We start from the raw sequence: 24,822 nt of genomic DNA, 5'->3' as shown, positions 1-24,822 counted from the left end.
ATTGGAAATATGTCGGACAACGTTACCTCATTTAAAAAACAAGAGGCCCTCTACTTTACAGTGATGTACACACACACACACACACACACACACACACACACACACACACACACACACACACACACACAGAAAAGCAGAGAAACAGAGATGCTGGTTTGATTAAAGCAGCACATTCCCCTGATTTTTTCCCTTCCTGCTGACACTGGCACCTTTGAATGTTACCAGGGGTCGTGTTCTGAGAACGCTGCAAATTTCCACCCGCATCCACCTCAGCCCTGCACATTCCTGCCCCACCAGCAGGGAGGCCAGGTGTTTTGTACCAAGCACAGACACCCCTACCCCCCTGCTGCTACTAGGTTAGGATAAGGGGCATAGTAGCTCAACTACAAGGCTAAGGACAACAGACATATTTGCACCTGACAGAAATAAGAATGTATGTAGATACACCTATTGAGGTCTAGGAGTTCGCACTGAAATTTAATCTGGAGTTTCATGTTTTTTTTATCTGAACCTTCATTCAGAATTTAAAAAGGGACATTTTCTAGTCATTTTATTGTCTCCTTTCATGAGAAGAGTTTGATGTTAGACCAAACAACAGCCGGAATGCATCATTGTATCACAGTTTAACATTGATAACATCTGACAATTGCCATTTTCCATCAGTCAGAAGTACAGTTGTGCCTCACACAGAGCTTCTCTATGCAGCTCTATAATTATTCTCATTCAGCCTGAACAATCAATAAACAGTAAGTTAATCAGTCTCTCTTAACTAGGAGGTAAAAGCTCCCTTGATACACTGTAAAACAACAAGCAATGCACACACAAGCAAATACATACATATTCATAACTGTTAAAGCTGATAGGAACTACATGTGTATGTGTTGAATCTACAGTAACCTAAGCAGCTTTAGTTTTGCCTGAAAGCACCAAGACGCTCATACAGGTCTTTACAGTGAAAGAACCTAATTGCCATGAAGTATTAAAGTATTCCACCAAGCTATTCTACCGTGTTATTCAATGGCATGGAGGGTGAGGCAACATCAAGTCAAGAGGACAAAATTATTTAATATTGTTAAAAAAAAAAAGATAAATTCAGTAAATGGTGTTGCAATGGACACTACAGACCAGAATTACCTGATAGTATAATAATAGCATAATAATTGATAGAATAACATAACTAACTTCTCATCTCACTGCGCTGCATAACAGAGAGGTTCAGGAGATCGTTTGTTCCCACTGCCATCAGGCTATAAAACACTTCAGCCAAAGGAAGTGGACTAATCTAATTATTATTGTTTATTTATTATTAACTGTTTTTTTTATTATTATTTACAACAATGAGCTAATAGACACATGAATTTCCCCTAGGAGATAAATAAAGTATCTATCTATCCATCTATCTATCTAATAATCAAGGGTTACATTACACTGTGTTTTCCTCAGAGCATAAATAACTACAGGAACAATGTGCCACTGGTAACAACATAGACCAGGACAAGTTTAATATAAATATACTCAAAATAAAGGCTCGACTTTGGCAGAGCTGATGCAAAAAAATCTGTCAGTTAGAAAAATACAGGGAGTGGATAGCATGTGATGAATGACATGATGACTACATGATTTACTTAATCCCTGTGCACCCTCAGGATGACCTTGTATTCCTATTCTTAAAAGCTATGGCTGTTGAGCCCATGATACTCAAACACCGGGAAACCAATCAGAGCTTATCTCATCAAAGTTCAACCCATCTCATTCATTATCTATCTCGCCCCACATGACCCAAGCCTTTTTCTACGAAGCCTTGGATATTCCATTCTTGCTCTTTGCTGAGAAATTGAAGCAAATCGGGACTGACATTTAAAATGAGAGAAACGCAGTGTGGTAGTTGAGGAAAGAGTACTAGGAAAAGGCTTTTATCATCAACCTAATCTTTTAGAGGCAATACAACAGTCCTTTTCCTGGAAACTCTGCACTTCCTCCTACTGATCAGACCTATGCCAAAATGTGTCCATATTAACAATGCCAGAAGGTCACTTGCTTGGGTACTGAAAAAAGGCTGTCTGATATGCCTGAGTATTTTTTTCATATTTAACAATGAGTTTTCAGCATAATCTGCAGGCCTGTTTGCATTACAGATATGTAATAATCTTTTTAAAAAATGAATCAGAAATAGAAACAAAAAATAAATACACACATACTCAAAGGCTGCAACCAGTAAAAGGACATGGACTCTTCACAGTGTTTCCCCTGACATTACCTTGGAAGGGTGGCCCAACCCCCCAACTGGACCCCGCCCCTCCAAGGAACCAAAAGAAGAAGAAAAAATCTACTTCTGATAGTTACCTAACTTATGCACAATTTTTGCTCTCTAATTTCAGCTCAGTGAATGTCCACTGTGTTTTGCTGTCATTTACAGTGGTGTTTTTCTCCTCTCCTCTGCTTTCTGTTTCTCTGTGCCTTTCAGCCCCTCCCCCACACACAGAACAGGGGAGAGACGGGTTAACACATTTTTACATTAAGCGCAATAAAAGTTTTCCAACAAGTGATATAAATACCTTTAAAACCAAAGATGGACAAACATCGAAGTCAAGTCAGGCCAAAATATCAGTTATCTGGCAACAGGATGCTACACAATGGCAGGGAAGCTAACCCTGAAGCTGACAGTCCCGCCCAAAGCAGCCAACCTAGAGGAAACACTTCTTTAATAGTCTTCCTGGATGCATTTAGTAGGTTCCTACAACTGGCTAATAATATACAGTAGGATATGTGAACACAGCACATTATTTTATATATTATTATACAACTGCCTTACCCCCTATGCTTAACAAAAATGTAAATGGAAAGTGGAACTGTAAACCCACAATACTTAACGAACGTGGGAGAACGGAGATAAATGCTTCTGCCTTTGGTAGTATAATAATCAAAAATACAGATGTATATTCACCCACTGAACACAGTCTAACATTGTCAAACACACTTTGTCTCATTCACACTTACAACCATATGCACACACAGTCACATCTAAAAATCTGCCTCTGGGAAACAGTTGAAAGTGATGAAAGAAATTCTACTTGATGCATAATTGAGGAAACTTTAAGCTCAGCATAATTGTTATACTGTGCCACACCTCTTTGTCATTATTGCCATGTTTTTGGTTGAAATTACTTTAAAACTATCTCTTAGACAGAAACAATAGTCTGCTTCTGACTTATTTTAGAAAACCTGCAGTTTAATGTGTGGTTGCTGCTGCTCTGTCAATACACACACACACACACACACACACACACACACACACACACACACACACACACACACACACACACACTTTTAACATGCATTCAGTCTAATCTGTTACTTTTTGGACACATTTACTTGTTAGACAGCAGCCTGGTTTGACCGTACAGTGCAGCACGTCAAGCCCAGAAGTTTCTGTGGGTGTGGGGAAATCATGGGTGTAATTTTTGCAATGTTTTGGGTTGCAAAAACAGTGGCAACAGACAGGGGATGTGGCTAGCAGTACTGTGAATGCTCAAGATAGAAGACCTATAAAATATATAAATATAAAATATATAAAACTTGGCTCATGTCATTAGGGTGGATTAAGATCAACTGCAAACTACAAGGCTGAACAGCAGTAAGTCCCTGCTGAACACAGGCAATTCAAGCAGCAGAGGCGATTCAAAAGTGGAGTTGATGACTTAATAGCTTGTGTGAGTGTTTTATTTAGTTCATAAAACAAAACGCATGTGAGTGGGAGAGGTGTTAGGGGACGGCTCTGTACCAAAGGTTGTATGAAGAGGTGAGGATGAAGAGATAGAGGTGTGTGGAACACATTGTGGTCGGTAAACAGGGCCAAAACAGGAAAGCGTGGGCCCACCTGACAGTCAAATCATACTTTGTACAATGTTTCCACACTGTAGAAAAAAGGGTTAGCTGCTGGTGAAATACACTGAGGCAGCGATTTCTCGCTTTTTTTTTTTTTTTGTGCATGAGCTGAGGTATGAAGGTAGAAATTTTTGACTAGATTAATCCGCTTAAAAAGGCCACAGTTTGCTTCGTACAAAAATACCAAGGTGCATACTCATGTGTTTGACTCAAACAGCTGATATGAAATCTCACAGCATCAGGCTTTTTAAGTGAGAGTTTATTTCTGTTTCCATCAGTTAGCCCAGTGCACTGTCAAAGCTTTGATGCAGATGCAGGACGATATAGCAAATATTACATTTGACTAAACATACCAAAACATTAGTCTTTTCTGAAGCACTGGCATATGATCAGCTGGAACAATGCAAACCAGTGCATTTGCATATTCAAATATATCAAATATACTTTAGCTATTTCAGGCTAACCACAAGTATTCTGAAGCATCAGCTTTATCAAGAATGCAGGTTAAATGTTTGCTGTAGAATTGAATTAGTAATGTAGCTTTATGAGGTTACATATGTAGGCCAATGCAGGTTATGCATTTGTGGTAGTGTTACTCGGCATATGGCATTTCCTCTGCAGCACTGCCCTGATATACAACAACCTCAAACCAGGTTCCACAACATGGGTAGCCTGCTCTGCATTAATCTGATTTGACAAAAGAAGATTAGTGCAACCCCAGACCTAAGTGAGGGCTTAAATGAACCAATGAGAAGATTCAAAGTAATGATGTTAATGTATAAGAGTAGAAATGTTTAAAAAAAAAAAAAAAGAAAGAAAGAAAAAAAAAAAGAGCCACCAAGCACAAGACACACAGACGCACAATGATTTTCTAATTTAATTTTTGATGTTGTAGTGTCTGACAGTAGGGTAACATTTTATTAATTGAATGTTTCTACATATGCAAATGTCTATCATTTGTTTTTTTATTCCTCTTCACTCCAAATGTAAACTATTTGTAACTTTAAAGATCTTTTAGGGTCCTGACGAGATGCCTTTAAGTCATATATTATTTGGACTCCAGATGTCAAGAAGTCACTGAACCAGTTTGGCCAGTTTACATATAATCATCCAGATGAACACCTGCTTTTGTCGTAATGAACGCTGAATTGAACACTGTCACCTTGCTCCTATTGAACACAAACACTACAGCATCCCATTCACTTCCAACCAGTAGCACTCAGTTTCTCTGCAAATGTTGTTCTTGGAGTTGAATGAAGGGAGCGCTTGTTTTGTTACATTGAGGTAGCCATGACAATTTATCAGCTCCTCTATAAATCAATAAACTGCAATTGTATTGAAACAACCTGGCACACAGCAAGAAATGTAATATCTAAGTAAGTTCGCAACTGTAGCATCTGAAACCAGCTGTCAAATGGCCTGAGGAACAAACCTGAACTACCAAACTATTAAGTTAAATTATTGTCACTGCTCACTGTGGTGGCTTAGCCAGTGTTAATCTGTTGCTAGGTTGAGGCTTGAGCAAGAGGTGCTAAAATGTGCACAGATTCACGGTCATGTAATTAATGTGTCTTAGATTAAAGTGTCCAAGAAATGTCATGTATTGTCCTCTTGCTAGCAGTGTCCATGCCGGCTCAGAGGCTGATAGAGACAAAGCAGGCAGAGCAGCATTGAGTCAGCCAGAGCCAGCCCCCTGCCTCATGCTGAAATCAGAGAAACCACAAGAATGTAACAGCTTCTGTTATTATCCCTCCCTGCTGCCTCCCTGCCTGATAGCCTGCCCCAGAAAATAGCAGCAAGGCTGCCTGTTTCTCTAACACACACACACACACACACACACACACAGTCCTGTTCTCATGTTCTTTCTGTCCTCTCGTTCTCATCTCTGACGCACACACACAAACACACAGATTCTCTACGGGTATGACTGTCCATTTTGCCCACTTTCTTTCTGCACACTCCAATACTCTATATAAGCTCGCTCACACACACACACACACACACACACACACACACACACACACACACACACACACACACACACACACACTAGACAGCTTAAAATCACATGGACTGCAATTTGTTTTCCTACTGAGAACTGCTGCAAACCCAAGGCTGTCAGACACATACAACCAACCTACCTACCTACCTAGCTGGCAGACACACACTAAAACACATCAATAGATTGAAAGACTGAAATTGATAGCATGATGGATAAGCTTGCAAGTACTACTGTTTAATTTAAATTATGTTCAATTTAACCATCTATAGCTACAAAAATCAATGTAGTTAACACAATTAATACCAAGTTAACACATAGTAAGACTGCTTGGGTCCCTGTTTAACTCAGTTACAGTTGTGTTTCTAGGTATACAGCAACATAAGAAACCACAGGAGTACCAGTTGTAATACAGCCTTGTGGACGTTTTGGCTTCTCACAGTCAAAATTAAGTATTAAGTTATTCATTTCATACCATGTTTTCTTAAAACCTTCATTCCATTTTACATTCTGCCAGTCATATATTGTGTCATTGCTCTTAAGTCTCGACCCTCCATTGAAGCCCTGTTGTTTTCGCTGCCTACTTCACAAGGCCCAAGGTTTAAGGCCCTTTTCATAAAAGGAATCTTTAATATGACATCACTGGCTCCATCTATTTAGTCAAGTGATGGCTTTTTGGCATTCAAAAGCATATTGTCATGTTCTGTAATGTTGTATTCAAACATACATTTGCCATATTGTGATACAAATCAAACCTGTAAAATATCCTTATTAATGTCATGACACCGTTTTCAACAAATCACCCAGCCATTTGCAACATGGTTGTAAAATGCAACTTAAGGGTGCAAGAATGGAGCCCTGATTTATTGTGGAAAAAGTTTGCTTGGGGAAAGGATCATTCCTGTCCTCAGGCTGTGAATTAAATTTGAGAAAGGTTAAGGCAGGCCCAGATGTCAACAAAAGAGTGTGAATGCTTGTGTGTGAGAGCGCTGTTCAGAGTAATCCAAGATCACATGGGTGGACACACCCTCCTAAAAAGCATGCCCATCAGCCTTTGTAACCAGATATCTCTACGCATGTTGTCGACCCTTTCCCTCTTGCTCTCCTGCTGCATCTTCTCACATGCACAGTGATGACATGTTCACATATCTACATTCGGCACCCATCTGTTGACTAAAACAGAGAAAAAGAGACAGAATTTGGCAAAAAATGCTGTCTTGAACAACCTGGTCATGTAGAACAGGAAATCACAAGCAGTAAGGATAAAAATAAAGGAGAGACGGAAGGAGGGATGGGCAGAAAACAAGCCAGACAGTGGAGAAATTGAAAGCAGTATGAAATAAAAACAGCAGTACTAATGTCCTGTGTTTTTAGACTGCTATGTCTGTTCTTGTTTGAGTTGGATATGGATTCCCTTTGCGCTTCCTCCACAGATCTCCAAGCAAAACAAGCAGCGGATAAAACTAGGTTTAACCATGTAAACTGTTGATCTTCCAGAAATAACCCTGTCAAGTGTCACACAAAAACATATGGCATGTTTGAAAAAGAGGGCAGGAAACTAAAGGTTTGGAATCATGGAAAGAGATGCACAGGCTTCTACTTCTAGTTTTTCAATAAATGATGAAACCAAAATGTAACTCTTAGTGTCATCAATACTACTCATTTATAAAACGGCAATATGAAAAAAAAAACTGGAACCTTGGTATTTCTCATGGGGACCAAGCAGAATAAGAAACACCATCCACTTTTGGCTCTGTCCCACTGTTCTTAAGCAACTGTGTCCTTTGACCTCCTGAGGTATTCAAGGCTCTTTAAGCAGCTGTTTCAAAGGCAGACCTTAGGATCTGAGGTTGACACACTTGCGTGCTAAGCTCAGGTTGCACAAGCAACAGGTTAAAATGGGCACATGGCCATAGGTCTACAACTCTTTGCTGAGCACATCATTATACACCTTTAGGATACAGTATGTGTATGTCTAAATGTGCACAGAAGTGCATGTCACATAGTGTATAGATGTTTTTGGGGGAAAATGGGATGGGTGGTAGTGAAGGAAAGGACAAGCCAAAACAAGCACTGGAGCATAACTCTTGAGTAAAGAATTAGGAGCCAGCTGTACTCACATACCTGAGGAGTGTACAGGTGGGGGTGGGGCTGCAGTGGAAAGGAGTCCTCTTTAACATGAAAAATCTTTAGGTATAATCGTATGTGTGTGTACTCTGGTATCGAATTTGGCATTGAGAATTGGGGAACTCCATTGGTACTGGTACAAACTTTCAAATTTCTGGTATCATGACGTCCCTCCCCCTGAACACTGCCCAAATTCAACAGACAACATCATATCACTATCTCTGCTGCTTGCCAACATACTTGATGTGTCAACATTAGCAGACAGTCAAAACAAAGGCTCAAAAATTTCTATTTATTCAACTATTAAAAACATGGAGATTACAGCTTGCAACAACTGTTAGCAGTATTTTCCATACACTGATTTATTTGTGGCAGCCCACCACAATATCAACATTGACAGACATATATATATATATATTTTTTTTTTTTTTGAATGGGTAAATTCTTATTTCAATGTAGAGTTGTGCATTCATTCACTCAGCCTCTCCGTGCCAAGCTGTCCTGCTATCTGTCTCCCATACACACACCCATCCGTCATAGTTAGGCTGGCCATCAGGCACCAGGAGAAATCCTGCTGTATTGGTGGGCCGCGAAAAAAAATCCATACAGTTTTTTATCGAGTCTGTCTCTCTCTTTACCAGCCCTCTCTGTGTGCCTGTTATTCGAAGTGCGCAGTGCATGCTGCATGCTGGCTAATCACAATATGTAATCAGCTGACTTGGGTCAGGTCAGCAAGGGCTGTTTGTAACGTGAAGCAATAGAGCTCATATTGTTCAGTTATTTATTTGTAACAGAGCATTTGGCAGTTAAAATACTTGCAGTGGAGCAACTTATATATGGTGTTATTTAATAATTAATTAATCAGTTACCCCCAGCCCCCTTCAGTTTGCCCACCTGTCCAGTGCCCTTTTCTTCCATTCTCAGCCATTTATTCGATGGCTATCCATCTACCCATCTCATACACAGTGATCATCAATGATCGTTTTAATCCTTTAATGTCTTTATGTTGTGCTCACTTAATCCAACCTCTGCACAGCTAGGTCTATCTCACAGCCCCTAAACCATAATCTAGCTATCTTTATCTCCTGAATCTGCTGGTATAATCTAGGCCTGCACTTTTCAGAAACTGGGTTAGAACACACAAGTGACTCATAACAGGGACGATACAGTATAGCGAATTACAACAGATATATAGAGACACTGTTTATTTTGCCAAAGCCTCATAAAGTACATAAGTGGTGTGAGAAGTCAATGTCATTTTGCAGATAAAGGTTTCATTAAAATTTAACAATTAAATTTATGCTTACTATCCACTATTTGCTAGGATTAATTAAACTGAATTACAAATAGTGTTTTTTTCATTATATAATCTCCTAAATCAAAGGGATATATTTGGTAATTTTTGTCATATCGTAAGTCGTACGTACGGCTTTGTCTTTACTGTATGTTCCTCTGAGAAAGACCTTTGATAACAACTGTACTCTAGCTAATTTTGTTTTACTGCTCCCAGTGCGGCGCAGTAGGACTGTCCTTTCTCAGTCGTGGTGTGATGACACAGTGTGATAACCACAGAAACCAAATCTCAAACCTTCAGAACTAGAGAGATCTCCAAGAAACCGTAGAGTATATTAGAATGGGATATACTCTACAAATTAATAGAGATTTGTTAAAGCTATTGGTGCAATATGAGATTACAAGAAGTGCTTTCTGTTACACTCTAAGTTACTGGCATGATTAATAAGGGTGTAAATATTATTTAAAGAAGAATCCGATATTGTGCATGGATGCAGAGTAGGGGTCAACTAACATGTTTTTTTCAGGGCCAATTCAGATACCGATTATTAGTAATCAAGGAGACAGATAACTTATAACCATAGCCACTGATAACTAAGAACCAACAAACAGTGCAGAAAGTGTTCAGACCCACTCATCAATCCACACTCAATACTCAATTTAGCTAAGGTGCCTCCCATTTGGCTCGATCATCTCTGAGATGCTTTTACACCTTGACTGGAGTCCATCTGTGGTCAATTCAATTGTTTGGACATGATTGAGAAAGCCACACACTTGTCTATATAAAGGTTTACCAGCTGGCTATGCATATTAGAGCAAAAACCAAACCATTAGGGAGGAAGGAACCTTCTGGTAGTTTCTCCTATCTGCACATAGAATCTCTGGAGCTCAGCCAGAGTGACCCCCTTCCCCGATTGCTCAGTTTGGTCTGATTGGTGAGTTTCCGCATTTTTTAATTATTTATTTAATCAGCAATCAGTTAAAGAAAGCAATGTGATAACTGTAAAACTGCTGAATATTGGATCAAATAACAGGCCAGGCCGATAATTGGTCCAGCCCTAATGCAGAGTTACAGTTCTCTCTGGCGTTGTCTGAATCCTGTACACCTGAATGTAACTAGTGGATTCAACACATCTATTTTGCATGCGTGTGCGTGTCCTCTCTGGCTCGATAACCCGCTGTTACAGCTAATCAAACCATTATGGCTGCCCACTAACTGAGAACACCATTACCATAATATGCAGTTTCATCTGATTAGTTATGCATGATCCAGATATGCCAACGCCAGAGTGTGTGCATGAGAGAGAGAGAGAGATAATTCAGACAGTATCTTCTGGAGGAGAGCTAAAACCACTACAAACTCAAGTTCCAATAAAATATACTACTGAGTGATTTTTGACAGAAACACACCTTAGAACTTATATTAAGCACCAAGAATCACTGTGATATATGATAAAACTACAACTGTCTAACTATGAATAGACGTTGTTCATTCTGAAAAAAAAGAAAAAAAAGAGTCTTTTTCCCTGCCAGGACTGAATCTACCCCCAATCATTTACACCCAATTCACATGGCCAATGTTATTTTTGTCCCAGTGTTCACAGGCAGAAAATATTCACACGCAAGTCCTCTCCACTACTTTCTGAATGATACTGAGACTACCATGCTGCAAGCCCCAAAGATATATCCACGTTTGATATAGTTATTCTTTTCAGCCAATCAAAATGTGCCACTATTAATACAGCACTACTTGCTTTCTATTTTGGAATCATGGATCTGTCAAGGCACCTTGGTCCTGACATTCTGTAGCTGTGGTATACAGAATAAACACAGCTGTGTTTGGGGCTTGGAGATGATTTTTGCTGAGGATTTGTGCCATATCCACCCCAACAGACCACTAACTAGCTGCCTTTCTGAGAGCTATCTGGCTGGATCTTTATGTTAATGGGTGGCTCTTAGGTGGTTCACTTCATGACTGCCAGTCAGACCGACTGAAAGAACTGTGGCCCGGGACAATGATGGTGATCTGTGAGTACTACAGGCCTCTGCCATGTTAGGCATATTTACAAATGTATGATAACTATTTTGCCTCCAATTTTAAAATGCCTTATTGGCAATAATTACCCCTCGTGTAATTACTGATGCAAGAGGCATAACATTCAAGAAATAAATTGGCACAGTATCACAAGCAGCTTGGCACCAAGCAGGTTGGTGTGCAGCCACTGTAAAATGAAATGGCCGAACTCTGCCTATCAATGGCTAAGCTTACAAGACTTCCTTGCTGCAGACAGGACTGTGAGCTTTCCAAAGGGTTAGTATGGAATGGGCTGACAGCTGGTCCTCTTGGTTAAACATGAACAGGCTGTCAGTAACAGTCAACATAGGTCACAAGGAGCCTGGTGTCATTCAGAGAAAGAGAAGGATCTTATGAGGGATCTTAAAATGTAAAATCATTCATTTAGGTATGGGGATAAAAGCACTAGATTGACAGTGAATAAGCAACTGGATACATGGACCGAAAAAGAGTTTTGCAAGTCTCTGGTGATAGAAGTCAAAGTTCACTAATACCACTTTTTGTTCATATAACTTCTGGCAACAATTCAAGCCTAGTAATGTAGGAATATTTAAATGATAGGACCTTGATCATGTATCTTGCCTGCAGCACCTAACTACCAGTCCTCTTACCAATACTTGTCAGTTCACACCAATACTAGGCTGTCAGCACAACCACTGCAAGCCTACTACTAACTTATAGGGTGTGTCTTTCCAACGTTGACACTTACCAGAAAAAAGGTGTCAGACAAAGATAGAGAGAAAAAGAAGAGTAGAAAACCCAAAGCAAAGAGCTGAGTGAGAGGCAGGCAAGACAGAGGGTCAGACAGCAGCTAAACCTCAGGATGCATGACGACGACATCCTCTTGGACTGACAAAATTATGACACAATAGAAGCACAGCATTAAGTACATGTGTACATATATATATATATATATACATACATATAGGTCTATTGCCCTGCTATACATTGATTTTGCTTTTCAATACCTTTAATCATACAATGCTCCACACATTCCCTAACATTCTGTACTCCTAGCCCATCCCACATTGTATACACATCTCTCCAGCTTTCAAACGGGCGGGCAAGAACAATGGTTGACCTTTGACCACTCTGCTATATGGGTCAGTTTATGATGTTTAGAAGGCTGTCATCTTCATGCATTTTCTATACTGGCACTACCAGGACCAGTCAAACTTGTGGAGACACATCTGCAAAAATGGCATGATGATAAATTGGTAGTAATAGGTCTGAGGACGCCAAAGTGGACTTGAATTTTCTGCACCTCCAAGCTTGCCACATTAACACTAATGAAACAGTTTAATGCTTGCACCTATCGACCAAAGCATTGAACATGTGGTGCTGGCAGTAAAACAGTATTATTCAACACTGTTCCTCAGTTAATGCATGCTACACTTCAAATCAAAACATCAGGATATCATCAAGAGCAGATCCTTGCTACAAGTAATATTGACCAACAATTTCTCAAACTGCAATAATTTCAACTAAAGGGAGAACAACTGTCTGAATTTATTTGTCATTTTTGCTGTTATTAAGCAGCAACTTTTAAGGTTGAATTGTTGGAAATAACGTAAGGGTAAATTACAATTTGCCTCTGCAATATATCCACAGTTAAATTTGATCCCACGTTGTCTTGGGATCTGATGATACTACCTGACTCCAAGCTTGCTCCCATGGGATCCCCCAGAACTCTGCTAGCAGGTGAAGTTAATCCCAATTACCTCTGCCACACCTGTGCCCCCTCTGTCTTCCTCCCTCTGTCGCTCTCTATCCATATCATCTCTTCCGTTGCTCCACGCACTTTTTACTATCTGCTTTCTCTCCCTCTGTCTCACGCACACACTTCTGTTGTAAACCATGGGGATGGCTGGTTCAGGTGCACTGCTCAAGTAAAACGGGGCCATTGCCACAGGCAATTTAATCTTCACCAGCTGAGTCCATCCACTTCTACAGGTTTAGATGGAGCAAAAGCAAAGAAATTTAGAGTTCAATCCAGGATTCTGTTCAGCACATCATTTATGAATTTGTAATATGTATCAAATAAAAATGGTCCAGCTGCATTTTTATTTCATGACAACAAACTTTGCACAGCCTTATTTAGTCATGTTTAGGTACCAACAGCACCACAGCACAGCCACCAATTCTACTCTATGTCTAAGCTATCAGAGATGGGATTCCCTTTTTATTATTAAAGATTGTGGCTTTAAAGATCCTGACTCTCCTCTCTTTATTCTCTCTGAGCTCTGGTTGCAAAATTTTACTTTGGCTTTCAGACTGGTTCTGTTGTTTTCAACACCATTAGGGCACTCAGGATTGGTTTCAGCCTTTTAAAGAACAACTATCACAAAGTGTGTGGAGAAAAAAAAAAATAGATGGGTCAGATAAAAACATATAGCTAAAATCATATAGTTAAATGATGACAACAAATGACTATATTTAAAAAAAGCTCTTAAGAGTGTATGTCACAATAAATTATTGCACAATTACATATCATTTGATCAGTGTGATATTTTCTAGTTTGGGAGCAAAACTAAGTACGAACTGCACAAGCTAACAAGCCCTTGACATAGTACGAAGTACTTTTCTAGTAGTCCAGTCTAGTCTAAAGCAAATGAATCCTTACTACCACAGCTTTAATGTATAATATGGTGGCAAAACAGGCCTAGAAATGTGTCGCAACATGGCAGGCCTAATTCCCAAGGTAAGTAGTTCAGCTTCAGCAACCAACAGCTCCCCCAGACAGGGATTCCCAAATGTATTCAGGTCAAGAAGAGCTACAAACATTAGGTCAAAGTCATTTTGTTGGACCCCCATCTGTTAAGCATTTTGTTTATGGGGATTCCTTCAGAAATGGATACTGTAGAAAAGCTCTTGTCAAAACAAATCCCACTGTCTCATCTTACACATGAAGAGTCGGTAAAATTACACAGGATATACACAGTATGTCATCAGGTTGGGGGTGTGGGGGGCTTTTGTTGCCCCCTTCACATAATCCCTAGGGGATCCTTAGTCACACAATTTTTTGGGCTGCTGATTTTGGTGAATACTTGGAAAACTGAACCCACCTATAGGATTTCATTCACAGTTCCTTCCTTTGCCACCCCTTACTGAGATCCCCTTCAGAAACAATTGTGACATGACTCTAGAGTCATTTTGCAATTCAGATAGATAAAAGGACAAGAGAGAGCCAGGGAGAGAGGGAGAGAGAGAGGCTAGACAAACAGGACAGAGCAGGGTCCATATGATCTCAGCAGCGGCAGCAGACTGGCAAACAGCAGGCAGCAGAGGAACCGACTGCGACCCAAAAGATGTGGCACGGATGGTGGAGGATTACGTCATCGACAAAAAGGAGGACGCCTCATCACAGCAAACCCTCACATCCATTACTTAACACCACATAGTTAACAGCTTTTCGCCCAGCAGACATGAGCACTTTTCTATCGTTTACTTAGCAAAAAAAAAATAATAATAATAATTGATGCACCGTCAAATTGAATGCGGGGTCGCAATAAGCAGCTTATCCATATAGGCCCTTTCGTGTGACATTTCTAGAATGTGACACGTACATGAGAGCAGTTTAACAAACGGTGCTTCACCAGTCATTTAGCAATGAATGACAAAAAACCCACATCCAATTTATCTGAATGACCTGTATTCGGTATATGCACTTATCGTTTAGGCTGTATGATAAGATAATCATATTAGCTAAGTCAAACAACACTTGCGCTGACATACTGCAATTCAAATATCTCTATAATCACTAATATTTTGAATGTTTCATAAGATAAAACAATATCATATTTAAAGCCACAGTTGTAACATAACTGACGCCGCACTGGTCCCATTGAACGCCAACTGGACTCTGTCATTAAAGGGCTTATTGTACACTGTACAATGAATGAGCTATTAACGGCCTGTTTAATTAAATTATATATGTCGACTACAGGAAGGCTGAACAAAGTTTTACTGATTCAATAAACCTTTAAATGCATACCAATACGGTGCAGAGTGGATTAGCTACTGTTTCGCAGCTACGTAAAGTAAGCTGCGATATATTGAATGGGCTAAGAAACAGCTAGCTAACAAGCAAGCTACACAAGCACTGGCTATTGAGGTTATAGAGTAAAATGCATAAAAGCGTTTTTTATTTCTTTTTGCCAGACCCCACTCAAGCAGGCACACGCGTAATTACGACACAGGCTCTTTGGAGTAACATTATCCCAATGTTATTTCGCAATATTAGCCAATTTAGCGGTGCGGGCAGCAACTTGGATAAAAGTGACAGCGCTAAGCTAGCTAGCTAACGTCAGTTGGCTGTAAGAACTGGTGGCCTGTGAATGAGTGTCTTTCTTACCGTCATAAACTGCTCCAGGGGCGTCCAGTTTTTAAGGAATATAATTTTTGCTGTATGAGGAAATGATTTGTGTAGGGGCGATATAGCCCGAACATCCAAGATCAGTTCAACCACTGCCGATGAAACCCGAGCATCATCACTATCACAGTCTTCATCAGTACTCGGAGTCCAGCGCTGCTTCACACACATCCATCCAGCAGAGCGGGGCCTCCTCCGGGCTCGACCATGCGACTGGCTCGGCGACGACGGATAATCCACAAGACAGGAGCCCCCGCAGTAACCATTGGCTAGACACGGCGACTAGCAGTCATTTCAGGTCGAGAGAATGTGAAATATAATCCCACGCACGCGTAAAAATAAAGAAAATGCGATCACCGAAAAGGTTATAAGTGAAAAATGTTGGACATAAAATCACCGAATAGGCAAATGTTGCGTTTCTGACTTTCCCAACATGAGCCTGTCCGTTGTTGTCAGCGTTCCCTGGTCTCTCTGCAGCTGCTTTGCCTGACTGCCTTGCACCACAGCAGTGATCAGTAAAGAGACGTAATGGCGCAAACCGAGCGCACAGGGGCGGGGCCACGGGGCGGGAGGCGCGCTGTTTGTTTTTGAGCGCACCCAGGTAGAACCAATGCAAAATCTGTATTGGTATATATGTGCATAAGCATGTACTTATGTTTGTATGTATGTACTGTACAAACTGAATAATAGGAAATTTGATGTTGTATTGATCTTGACATTTAGCATATATTGCGAAATGGATATCATATTATACTATACTATATTATATTATACACATGGCTAAGGATTGTGAAATTAACCCTCCTTTATTTTTTAAAAGGCCACCGAAGTCGAAAATAAAATCAACTTTCTCAGCTTTTGTTTTCAATAGCATTTTCAGGCAGGGCATTAGGAGTGGGAATGTATAGCCTACCATATTATTCCTTATAGGGTAACTTAACACACACTCTCTCTCTCTCTCTTTCTCTCTCTCTCTCTCTCACTCTCTCTCTCTCTCTCTCTATCACACACACACACACACACACACACACTTCACTTTAATATCTGTATAATGTATTTTAAACTTAAACTTCAATTTGAAAATAGCCCTGTCTCTACAAAAGGCAAAAATTCCGAATGAATATCTTTGTGTGACTTTCAAATATGAATGTAGTTATGAAAATGACTTTTTTTTCTTCTTTCACTTCAAGTCCAAGCCTGTCCATTCAGACGGAATGATTCTGTAGTCCTGTCATTCATAGACACTGTAAAAGAAAGATAGTAGCAAATTGTAAGAATGGTAATATGGGCTGTACTGACCTCCAGTGGAAGAAAGAAAACAGCCTACAATGCAACAAACAATGGTCCATTGTACAGTTATCTCTGTAGGGCAAACAATGAAGTAAGCAGATGAAGCGGAGCGGTGAGAGCAACACAATAAGCCCAGTGTTGTTGTTATGCATATCTCAAAAGCCACTTTGTAGCCAGGGAAATGATGAAGTAGACCTAAAAATTTGGTCAAAGCTTTTTTCTCTGTGCCTTCTTCATAGGGACTTTCAACTTTTTTTCAATTGTGTTTTCAATATGGCATGACCTGATAATAAGGGGGGTGTTTTAGAACAATAAAAATATTTCTATTATGTTTGTGCATTTGGGAAAGCATTACTCACTGAAGAGTGCAGAAAGTCAAAGTCTACAATCTGCTGCATAACTATGGATCTGGAGCAAATTCAGCATCTTGCTCAAGGGCACAAGTGTAGAGAGGACACTTGCTGTCAGAGAACACTGAGACCAAGCTGTCCTGATTAAGAACAGTCCCACTACTCTGCTCCAACAGTTCTGCCATCTGCATGCTTTTTATGTCCAGATTTTATCAGAACATGTGCCTTCTAGTTTTGATCCCATTCGCCCGACAGAGAAAAAGCACACAATGAATTTCCACTTTCATTACTACTTCTATGGAATGGTCTACCCTAAGGACAATAATGTAAAAAGTGTAATAATGTAAATGCATGTCTGTCTGCAACACTATTAATTACATGCTTCTATATTTAGTTCAGTCCACAGGGTACAAGATTGGAAATGTAATTAAAACACCGTATCTGAGCCTTGTTAATATGCAGACAACCTAAGGGAACTTGAGTGCTATATGATGAGTTCTGAGTCACAATAAGCTGCATATTAAGATTATTATCGCTGAGCAAATTACTTAGGGTCATGCAAATGATGTATGGGTGTGTAGAGTGTTACTCTTCTTAAAGGTTATTTTGAGATGTGAGCTGAGAAGCATAAAAGAACTTTACTGTTCATTATAGCGATGTTAGATGATCAACTCAATTAGTTATTTAAGTAAGGACAAACAGATGACTATAGGTAAAAAGAGAGCACAGGGAAAAACAGAAAGATGGAGCTTTTATATAGGTGTACTGGGAGAACACTGCATTAACCAGTTTTATATTATCATGGTGTCTTCATTATGAACATTACACACAGCTGCTTTGTGGGAGGATTCATTCATTTAATATGGCTTAACATCTCCACCAAAACAAAAACAGTACACAGCTTTTTAAGTACCAGTCCATTCCAGAGAAATCCAGATATTTTCCTCCATAATGGTTTTTCCTGACTTTCATTGAGTGGTAACACACCTGGAGATGCTGAACCCAAGGACGCCTCACATTCTCCACCACAAATTCTTCAAAATGAAGGAAAATGCTTTTGTCTAACTAGTCTGTTGAAGTGAGCCTACGATGTGCAATAGGAAATCTCCAGTGTTGCATGATTATTATGATGACTCCCTCTCTTATTTGAAAAATTGGGGGAGAAATAAAGGGTTTCAGGTTCTGAGATATGAAAAATGGCAGTCACAGAATTTAAAATGATGCGTTTCTGAAAACAATATTACTCAGGATAAAATTATATGCATGGCTAGATAACAATAATAGGATGTAATAATTGTAATTTAGCATTTTGGCCTGTTTAACCGAGTGTTTTGCCACACAGATCATTCCTTGCATGTTGTAATTGTAATATCTAGAGACATAAAAAACACCTTAAAAAAGACACCTTATATTTTATTTTTTATTTTCTGTTTGGAACATGTGGTTGTATAAACACATGTTAATAATACAGTAAATTACTTGTGCTCTGGATCCAGAATTAATCTGTTGGATAAATAAGTCACCAGTCACACACGCCACCAAAAATCTGAGACCCCAGGGGTTTACAAGACTTCTTTGTAATTTGAATTGTTCTGCACTTCATGATTCACAAAATAACATTCAGAACATGTGGGATGACATATCTCTTTGAAAAGAATGTTAAGCTCAGAGACCTTCCTACACCACTGGAGTCTATTCAGAGACAAGCCCAAGTAGATAATTACAGTCGTTCATGTGAGGCCCAGTTACAATGATTTTAACTCTTAACATAACAGCCCTCCTCCCCTTTCTTTTCAAACTTTCTCTTCTTTCAGTAAAGCTAGGATCCCTTCCCTCCTGGATGTATACGGAGTATGTTTCAGCTGAAGGAGGTGAGCAGGAAACAAGTTCCCACTGGGAGCATACATCTCCTCTCCCTTCTGGCCCATCAGAGAGCGCAGATTCTTGTTTCTGGACAGAATCTTATCATAAAACTCAACCCCTCCTTTGGCATAATCGCGTGACAGTGCAGCCGCATTTTTGTCTGAGCTGTAGTCAATCCACTGGCTGACAGCATCCGAGGTGAGCAAGTAGGACACGGCACCGAGGCCCAGCGCCACAATGTTCGCAGCTCCCCGAAACAGCGCAGGCCCAGCGTGGAGTCCGAACACCTGCTTCAGCACCACGCTGTACACCCAAACCCCACCCAGGCAGAACGGGGCCACGACAGCATTCAGAACAGGTCCTCCGGACTGCAAGCGGGCCACCTCTCGCGCTACGGCAAACTTCTGTGCATCCATGGAAAACGTCAGTGCCTCCTTTAGTGCAGAGCCAGTATCGCTGTCCCACTCCACCGTTTTTCCATTGATGAAAATGCTGCGGTTGGTGATTCCACTCGAGTTGTCAGACGTGCTGTTAAAGTTTGCTGGGATGCCAACTTGAGCCCCTGCAGGGAGCCAGGGGACACCAGCACCAACCGGATGGAACCCAAAGGAGGCGAAGGCAGAGAAATTCTTGGTTGAGCTGATACCATAATCCTTCAACACCTACAAATTAAACAAAATAAACGACATTAAATTGTGAATTCAAGTATGAATTTAGATTTTTTGTCAATTAAATATATGCTTTGTGTGTGTGCTGTAATTAATTAATTTAAAAGGTCTGTATCATGTTGACTACATTGTCTACTTAACCTACTGTAAAACTGTTATGCATTCATATGCCAGTGCAAATAACTGACATGCATTATTGCTCATATGTAGTTCTTTTTAATAGATAAATAGGTACCAATGAATGAATTTCTAGGTGAAATGCCCTTTGGGTCTTTTTTTAAAGTTTTTTTATCTCATCTGTAAATAATTGTACAAATCTAATCAACATTACAAAAAAATACTAAAATGCCTGCACACAGACACATTTACACTACCTGCTGGAAAACCTCCTCCAGTTTTTCAGACAGTGCGACTGGCTCTCCCTTGAACCAGGCCTGATACAGCTGACGGTAGGACATGTCAGGGAAAACATGGTAGAACATGTTGGCTGCAAAGACCCCGCCACAGCTCGTGATGAGCAGCGGAGTCCGGTACTTCTGAAGAAGCACTGAGTACTTGAGGAGGCGAGACGCCATGTTACGTTTTTGTTGTTGACTGATTTTATGTCAGTTAAGTGCTGAAGACTTCAGTAGGCAGCATCTGTGAAAGAGGCAGGCAGTGCATTCATGAGTATACCAACAGGCCTGCGTGTAATAGACAGGCAAGAAATCAGTTCTCAATAGACACATGATGATTCAAGCAATTCACATCCTGTCAGAGAGTTTAAGAGTTGTTCTCAAGGACACTTCAGGCAGGGAGTTCAACCTTTGTTGTCCTGTTGAAGAGGCATTTTCTTTAACGTCCTGGCCTCTGTAACATCACCTTCATCACAGACCATATTCAGTCAGCTTCAGTTAAGAGGTTCACACAACAGTCATCATGTCTTCAAGGTTAACAAAAATGACAGTGACTACAAATGGGAAGATGATAGCTGACACAAGTAATGCAATACGTTACTGTTACGTTCCAGTCTACAGATGTAGCTGATGTGTAGTGAAACAACAATGTCTACTTGCTAATAAGCAACAACTGAGGGTTATATTCGTATATTTTAAGTGTTGTCTTAAGAGTTCTGATTGTAATTTCTCAACCGAATTAAAGTTAGCCTAGAAGTACATGTCAAACACTATCACTGTGTATTTAACGCTGTTAAAATAAAACAAAAAAACTCCACTAAAACACGCTTAAAATATCGTTAACTAACTTTAATGCTGCAAATAGATACAATCGGCTTGTAACGCCGGTTGTTTTTCTATTCATTCATTTTCTACTATGCATTACACACAGTAACGTTGGCCGACGACCCTAAAAGTCAAATACACTTCTGAAAACCGCTTCATCTCACTAAATGGATCAAAACAATACAGAATAAAAACAACTGCATTTACTGGCTTCACAGCCAACAGACAGCTTGAAACACTCACATGTTCTGGGCATCTTTACAAGGACAGACGTACAGCACCAAACAGTTACATGACGACAGAAAATCCTGTCCGTAAAGCGGTTTAGCTGCCGTCATGCTTTTGCACGACCGCTTTACGACAGGGTGTTTAGAAGTGGCATGTGCTGTATATTTGAGTTTTTGGGCAACATTAATGTATTTAAGCACTGCAATGAAGTCATTAACATGACAGAATGTTAAAATAATGAATAAGTAAGTAAATAAATACTTTGTCAAATGTATATAATAAAATAATCATGATCTAAAGTTGTAAAACTTGCAGCACTTGGTTAGCTGGTGATCTTTCGTTGAATGGAAATAGATAGGAAAACCATGTGAATCACATATCATAACATAATTAATAATCATAGCTTGAAATAATCATTCACAATATTGTGTATTATAATTGCTCATTATTTTGCATGAGGAAAAGTATGTTTTAATTATTATTTTATTTTATTAATATTATTTGCAGCTATACATTTACATAAATGGATCAATTGAGAGTTACGCATATAGAGGTGGAAGTAGTTTTAATAAGGCAACCATGGCTCAATAAAGTACAATAACAAATAATTGTCAAATCTTAACAAACCAAAAACATTTTTGATATTTGAAATGCAAAGGCACTTGAGCAGTGAAAGAAAACAAAAACAACTGTTCAATGCTACCTTACCACCAAGGTACCAACACCCTATGAAGAAACTTAATCTATGCGCAATATAAATAAAACTATAAAGGCAAAAACATTGACAAGTGTGCAAATAAGTTTAAGTGAATTGCTACCATTTGATCAGTGGGAAATGTCCCCAATGAAGCATTATTCTCACAGGTTTCTGGCTTTGACAGTGTTGATAAAGTTATAACAGGTTATTTTAACTAAGTTGTCAGCTACTGCTTAATTTCTCAATTTTAATGTATTTTACATTACTTATATTCAGGGATATGAGTAAATTATTACCACTATTAAATACACCCCATGCTACTGCATCATTGACCAACACTGGTTGTTGATGTACAGTATATATTTTTTGGTGTTTAAGTTGCAGTATTCAATGCAGTATTCATAACCTTAATTCTTTACATTTTTTGTTTAAGTTCTGTTTTCCTCTATTGTATCACATTACTTTTGTTATTGCAATGACAGATATAAAAAAGTTGAAACAAAAATCTGTCTTCAAAGACCAATATAAATGAATAAAACATATCAATAATTTCAACACTTGATTGATTTACTCATTAATTCTTAATCGATTCTCTTCTTATCTGCAATTCCTTAACAGGTTTGTCACTGTTACGGAGAGTTTCACGGGTAAAATCTTCAGTGGAAGGTCACTCCAGGTGTTGATGTATGGAAACAGCTTGCTGGTGAATGTGTGTGTGAAGGTGTGTAAGACTGTGTCAGTTTGTTGATCCAAGAAGGACAGCTTTCCTTTCTCCCAGTCCAGGTAAACTCTGACCCTCTGAGGCCTGTCCTTCAATGGGAGGACAGAGCCTGGACGTGATGGGCAGAATGCTGTGAATTTACCATGGCAGAACCTCAGCATCCATAACCCAGACAGTATGTTTCCCATCCTCTGAGCGTCCTGTGCCATCACACCCAGTGCCCATACTTGACTGTCTCCAACCTCCACGATCCAGCTGTGACTCCCTGAGCTGTAGCCCTCAAATCCGAGGACGCAGCGGTGCTGCTCCATCCTCTCTGGGGTTGAAGCTAGAGCCTGTTTGGGTCCACATGTCACACTGGTCAAACACTCAGACAGGTGGAGCTCTTCATGGGCAGTGTTTGGGTTCAAGATCACAGGGGTGTATGACACTTTCTCTATCATTTTGCACCAGACGCTGAAGCTAATATTTGCCAGGTATTTGGCAACGTTGATCTGGACTCCCGTTACATGCCGTGGATCATCCGGCAGGGGGCGCTGAGTTTCTTCTGTCAGAGTATTGACTTTTATCAGGAAAGATGTGTCATCGCCTGTAAGCCCATCCTCTATGGTTTTGATGGTACTTTCCATAGCGTTTATTTCTCTGATCAAAACTGAGATCTTGTCCTTCATCATCCCTCTTTTATGCATCTCTTCTTGTTTCAGTGCTGCAATCCTAACATTTTCCTCCTCTTGCAAAAACGTCCGAAGCACCCTGAACTCCTCTCTTACCTTCCTCTCTGTTTCCCCAGCTTGGTTCTTAATGTCTTCATCTGTTTTCTCCCATTTCTCTTTCACTTCATGGAATAGTTTCACTTTCTCTCGTAAGGGCTTCAGGCGCTTCAGCAGACCGTTTCTGTGAAACTCTGCAGCTTCGTTCACGGGTGTAAATGTGTGGTTTCTGTGCTGGCTCGAGTCTCTGCAGACAACACAAACAGGTGTCTGGTGGTCCACGCAATAGAGCTTCAGTCTCTCCGTGTGGAGGCGGCAGACAACGCCTGACTCCACTTCCAGCACGAAAGCCTCGCACAGGTTCTTCAACACGAGGTTCCGAGGCGGTATATTAGACCGAGGAGACACTGCTTTACAAACGGGACACACTCGTGTTTGTTTGGTTCTCCACCATTGTTGAACACAGACGTTACAGAAGGTGTGGCTGCAAGGAAGCAGGACGGGATCTTTAAAGATGTCCTGGCAGACCGGACAGGAGAGCTCTAAAGCTGCTGCCGACCAACTGGAAGCCATTTTGTTATGCCGCCTCCTCTTTTTCTTCTTCCCTTCCTCAGAAATTTTAATGGCAAATTGCGGATTATTATCGCCACCTACTGTTATACAGTCATTTACCTGTGCTAGGGAGGTCATGTTTTCACCTGTTTATTTGTCAGCGGGATTATGCAAAAAGTACTGTACCGATTTGAACTGAACTTGGTGGAGGGATGGATCATGGGCCAGGGAATAACCCTTTACATTTTGGTTAAAATATGGATTATTTACTAAGAATTTGAATCTTCTCGTCTGAAGTCTGGTTTATGTTGTTTGACATTGGCCTTGGCGGAGGTATGTCACGTCCAGGAAGCAGCTAAGGGCTGACTGGAGTTGGGCTAGTAACCGTGGGGGAACAGCTGATATTAAAACAGTATGACAAATAATCCAGTCACTGAGTCCTAATTAGATAACTATATCAGTAATGTTCGGTAATAAATACAAATACAAATAACGACCCCCATATTATCTAATTGAGTCGTTTTTCCATATCATAAAATAGGCCTTATTCCATAGTAAAGAAAATAGTTACATACTCTTTATTTTCTTGGGCTTTCCCGATATCCACTACTTCTCTGAGAGCTGAGATTCTTGACAGCCAATGTATTAACGCCGTCCTCTGGGCAATCAGGAAGTAACTGCACTACATATTCGAAGCTCTGGGTTCTGGGTCACCTCTCTGACAAAGGTCCTTATTGCCAGTTTAGCCAGATGGTCAACTTCTGGAAGAGTCC

At 40.1% G+C, this 24,822-nt stretch overlaps 3 protein-coding genes across 9 annotated transcripts in view; all 3 read right to left on the bottom strand.

Annotated features, from left to right (window-relative positions):
• ptpn4a (protein tyrosine phosphatase non-receptor type 4a) overlaps positions 1 to 16,253 on the bottom strand; it is a 68,242-nt gene extending 51,989 nt beyond the window's left edge. For all 7 annotated transcript variants that reach the window (XM_023423115.2, XM_023423116.2, XM_023423118.2 and 4 more), the window contains exon 1: positions 15,733 to 16,253. The gene's annotated coding sequence lies outside the window, so the exon portion shown is untranslated. The remainder of the gene's footprint in view (positions 1 to 15,732) is intronic.
• Positions 16,254 to 18,226: 1,973 nt separating this feature from the next.
• Positions 18,227 to 21,489, bottom strand: tmem177 (transmembrane protein 177). The gene is made up of 3 exons (XM_023423044.2): positions 21,385 to 21,489; positions 20,296 to 20,560; positions 18,227 to 19,915 (listed from the first exon to the last, which is right to left on the bottom strand). Exons 2-3 carry the CDS (start codon positions 20,494 to 20,496, stop codon positions 19,184 to 19,186), a joined length of 933 nt encoding a protein of 310 aa, XP_023278812.1. The 5' UTR covers positions 20,497 to 20,560; positions 21,385 to 21,489; the 3' UTR covers positions 18,227 to 19,183.
• Positions 21,490 to 22,663: 1,174 nt separating this feature from the next.
• LOC111667422 (nuclear factor 7, ovary-like) lies at positions 22,664 to 24,070 on the bottom strand. Its single transcript, XM_023423088.2, has one exon. The coding sequence runs from the start codon at positions 24,068 to 24,070 to the stop codon at positions 22,664 to 22,666; it is 1,407 nt and encodes a 468-aa protein (XP_023278856.1).
• Positions 24,071 to 24,822: the final 752 nt, after the last annotated feature.

This window comes from Seriola lalandi, unplaced genomic scaffold (genome assembly GCF_002814215.2).
Source record: "Seriola lalandi dorsalis isolate HSWRI2012SDOR001 ecotype SW California unplaced genomic scaffold, Sedor1 jcf7180002054689, whole genome shotgun sequence".
Taxonomy (NCBI): domain Eukaryota; kingdom Metazoa; phylum Chordata; class Actinopteri; order Carangiformes; family Carangidae; genus Seriola; species Seriola lalandi.
Note: the sequence above shows the minus strand (reverse complement) of the source record. Positions and strands in the feature narration are given on the sequence as shown.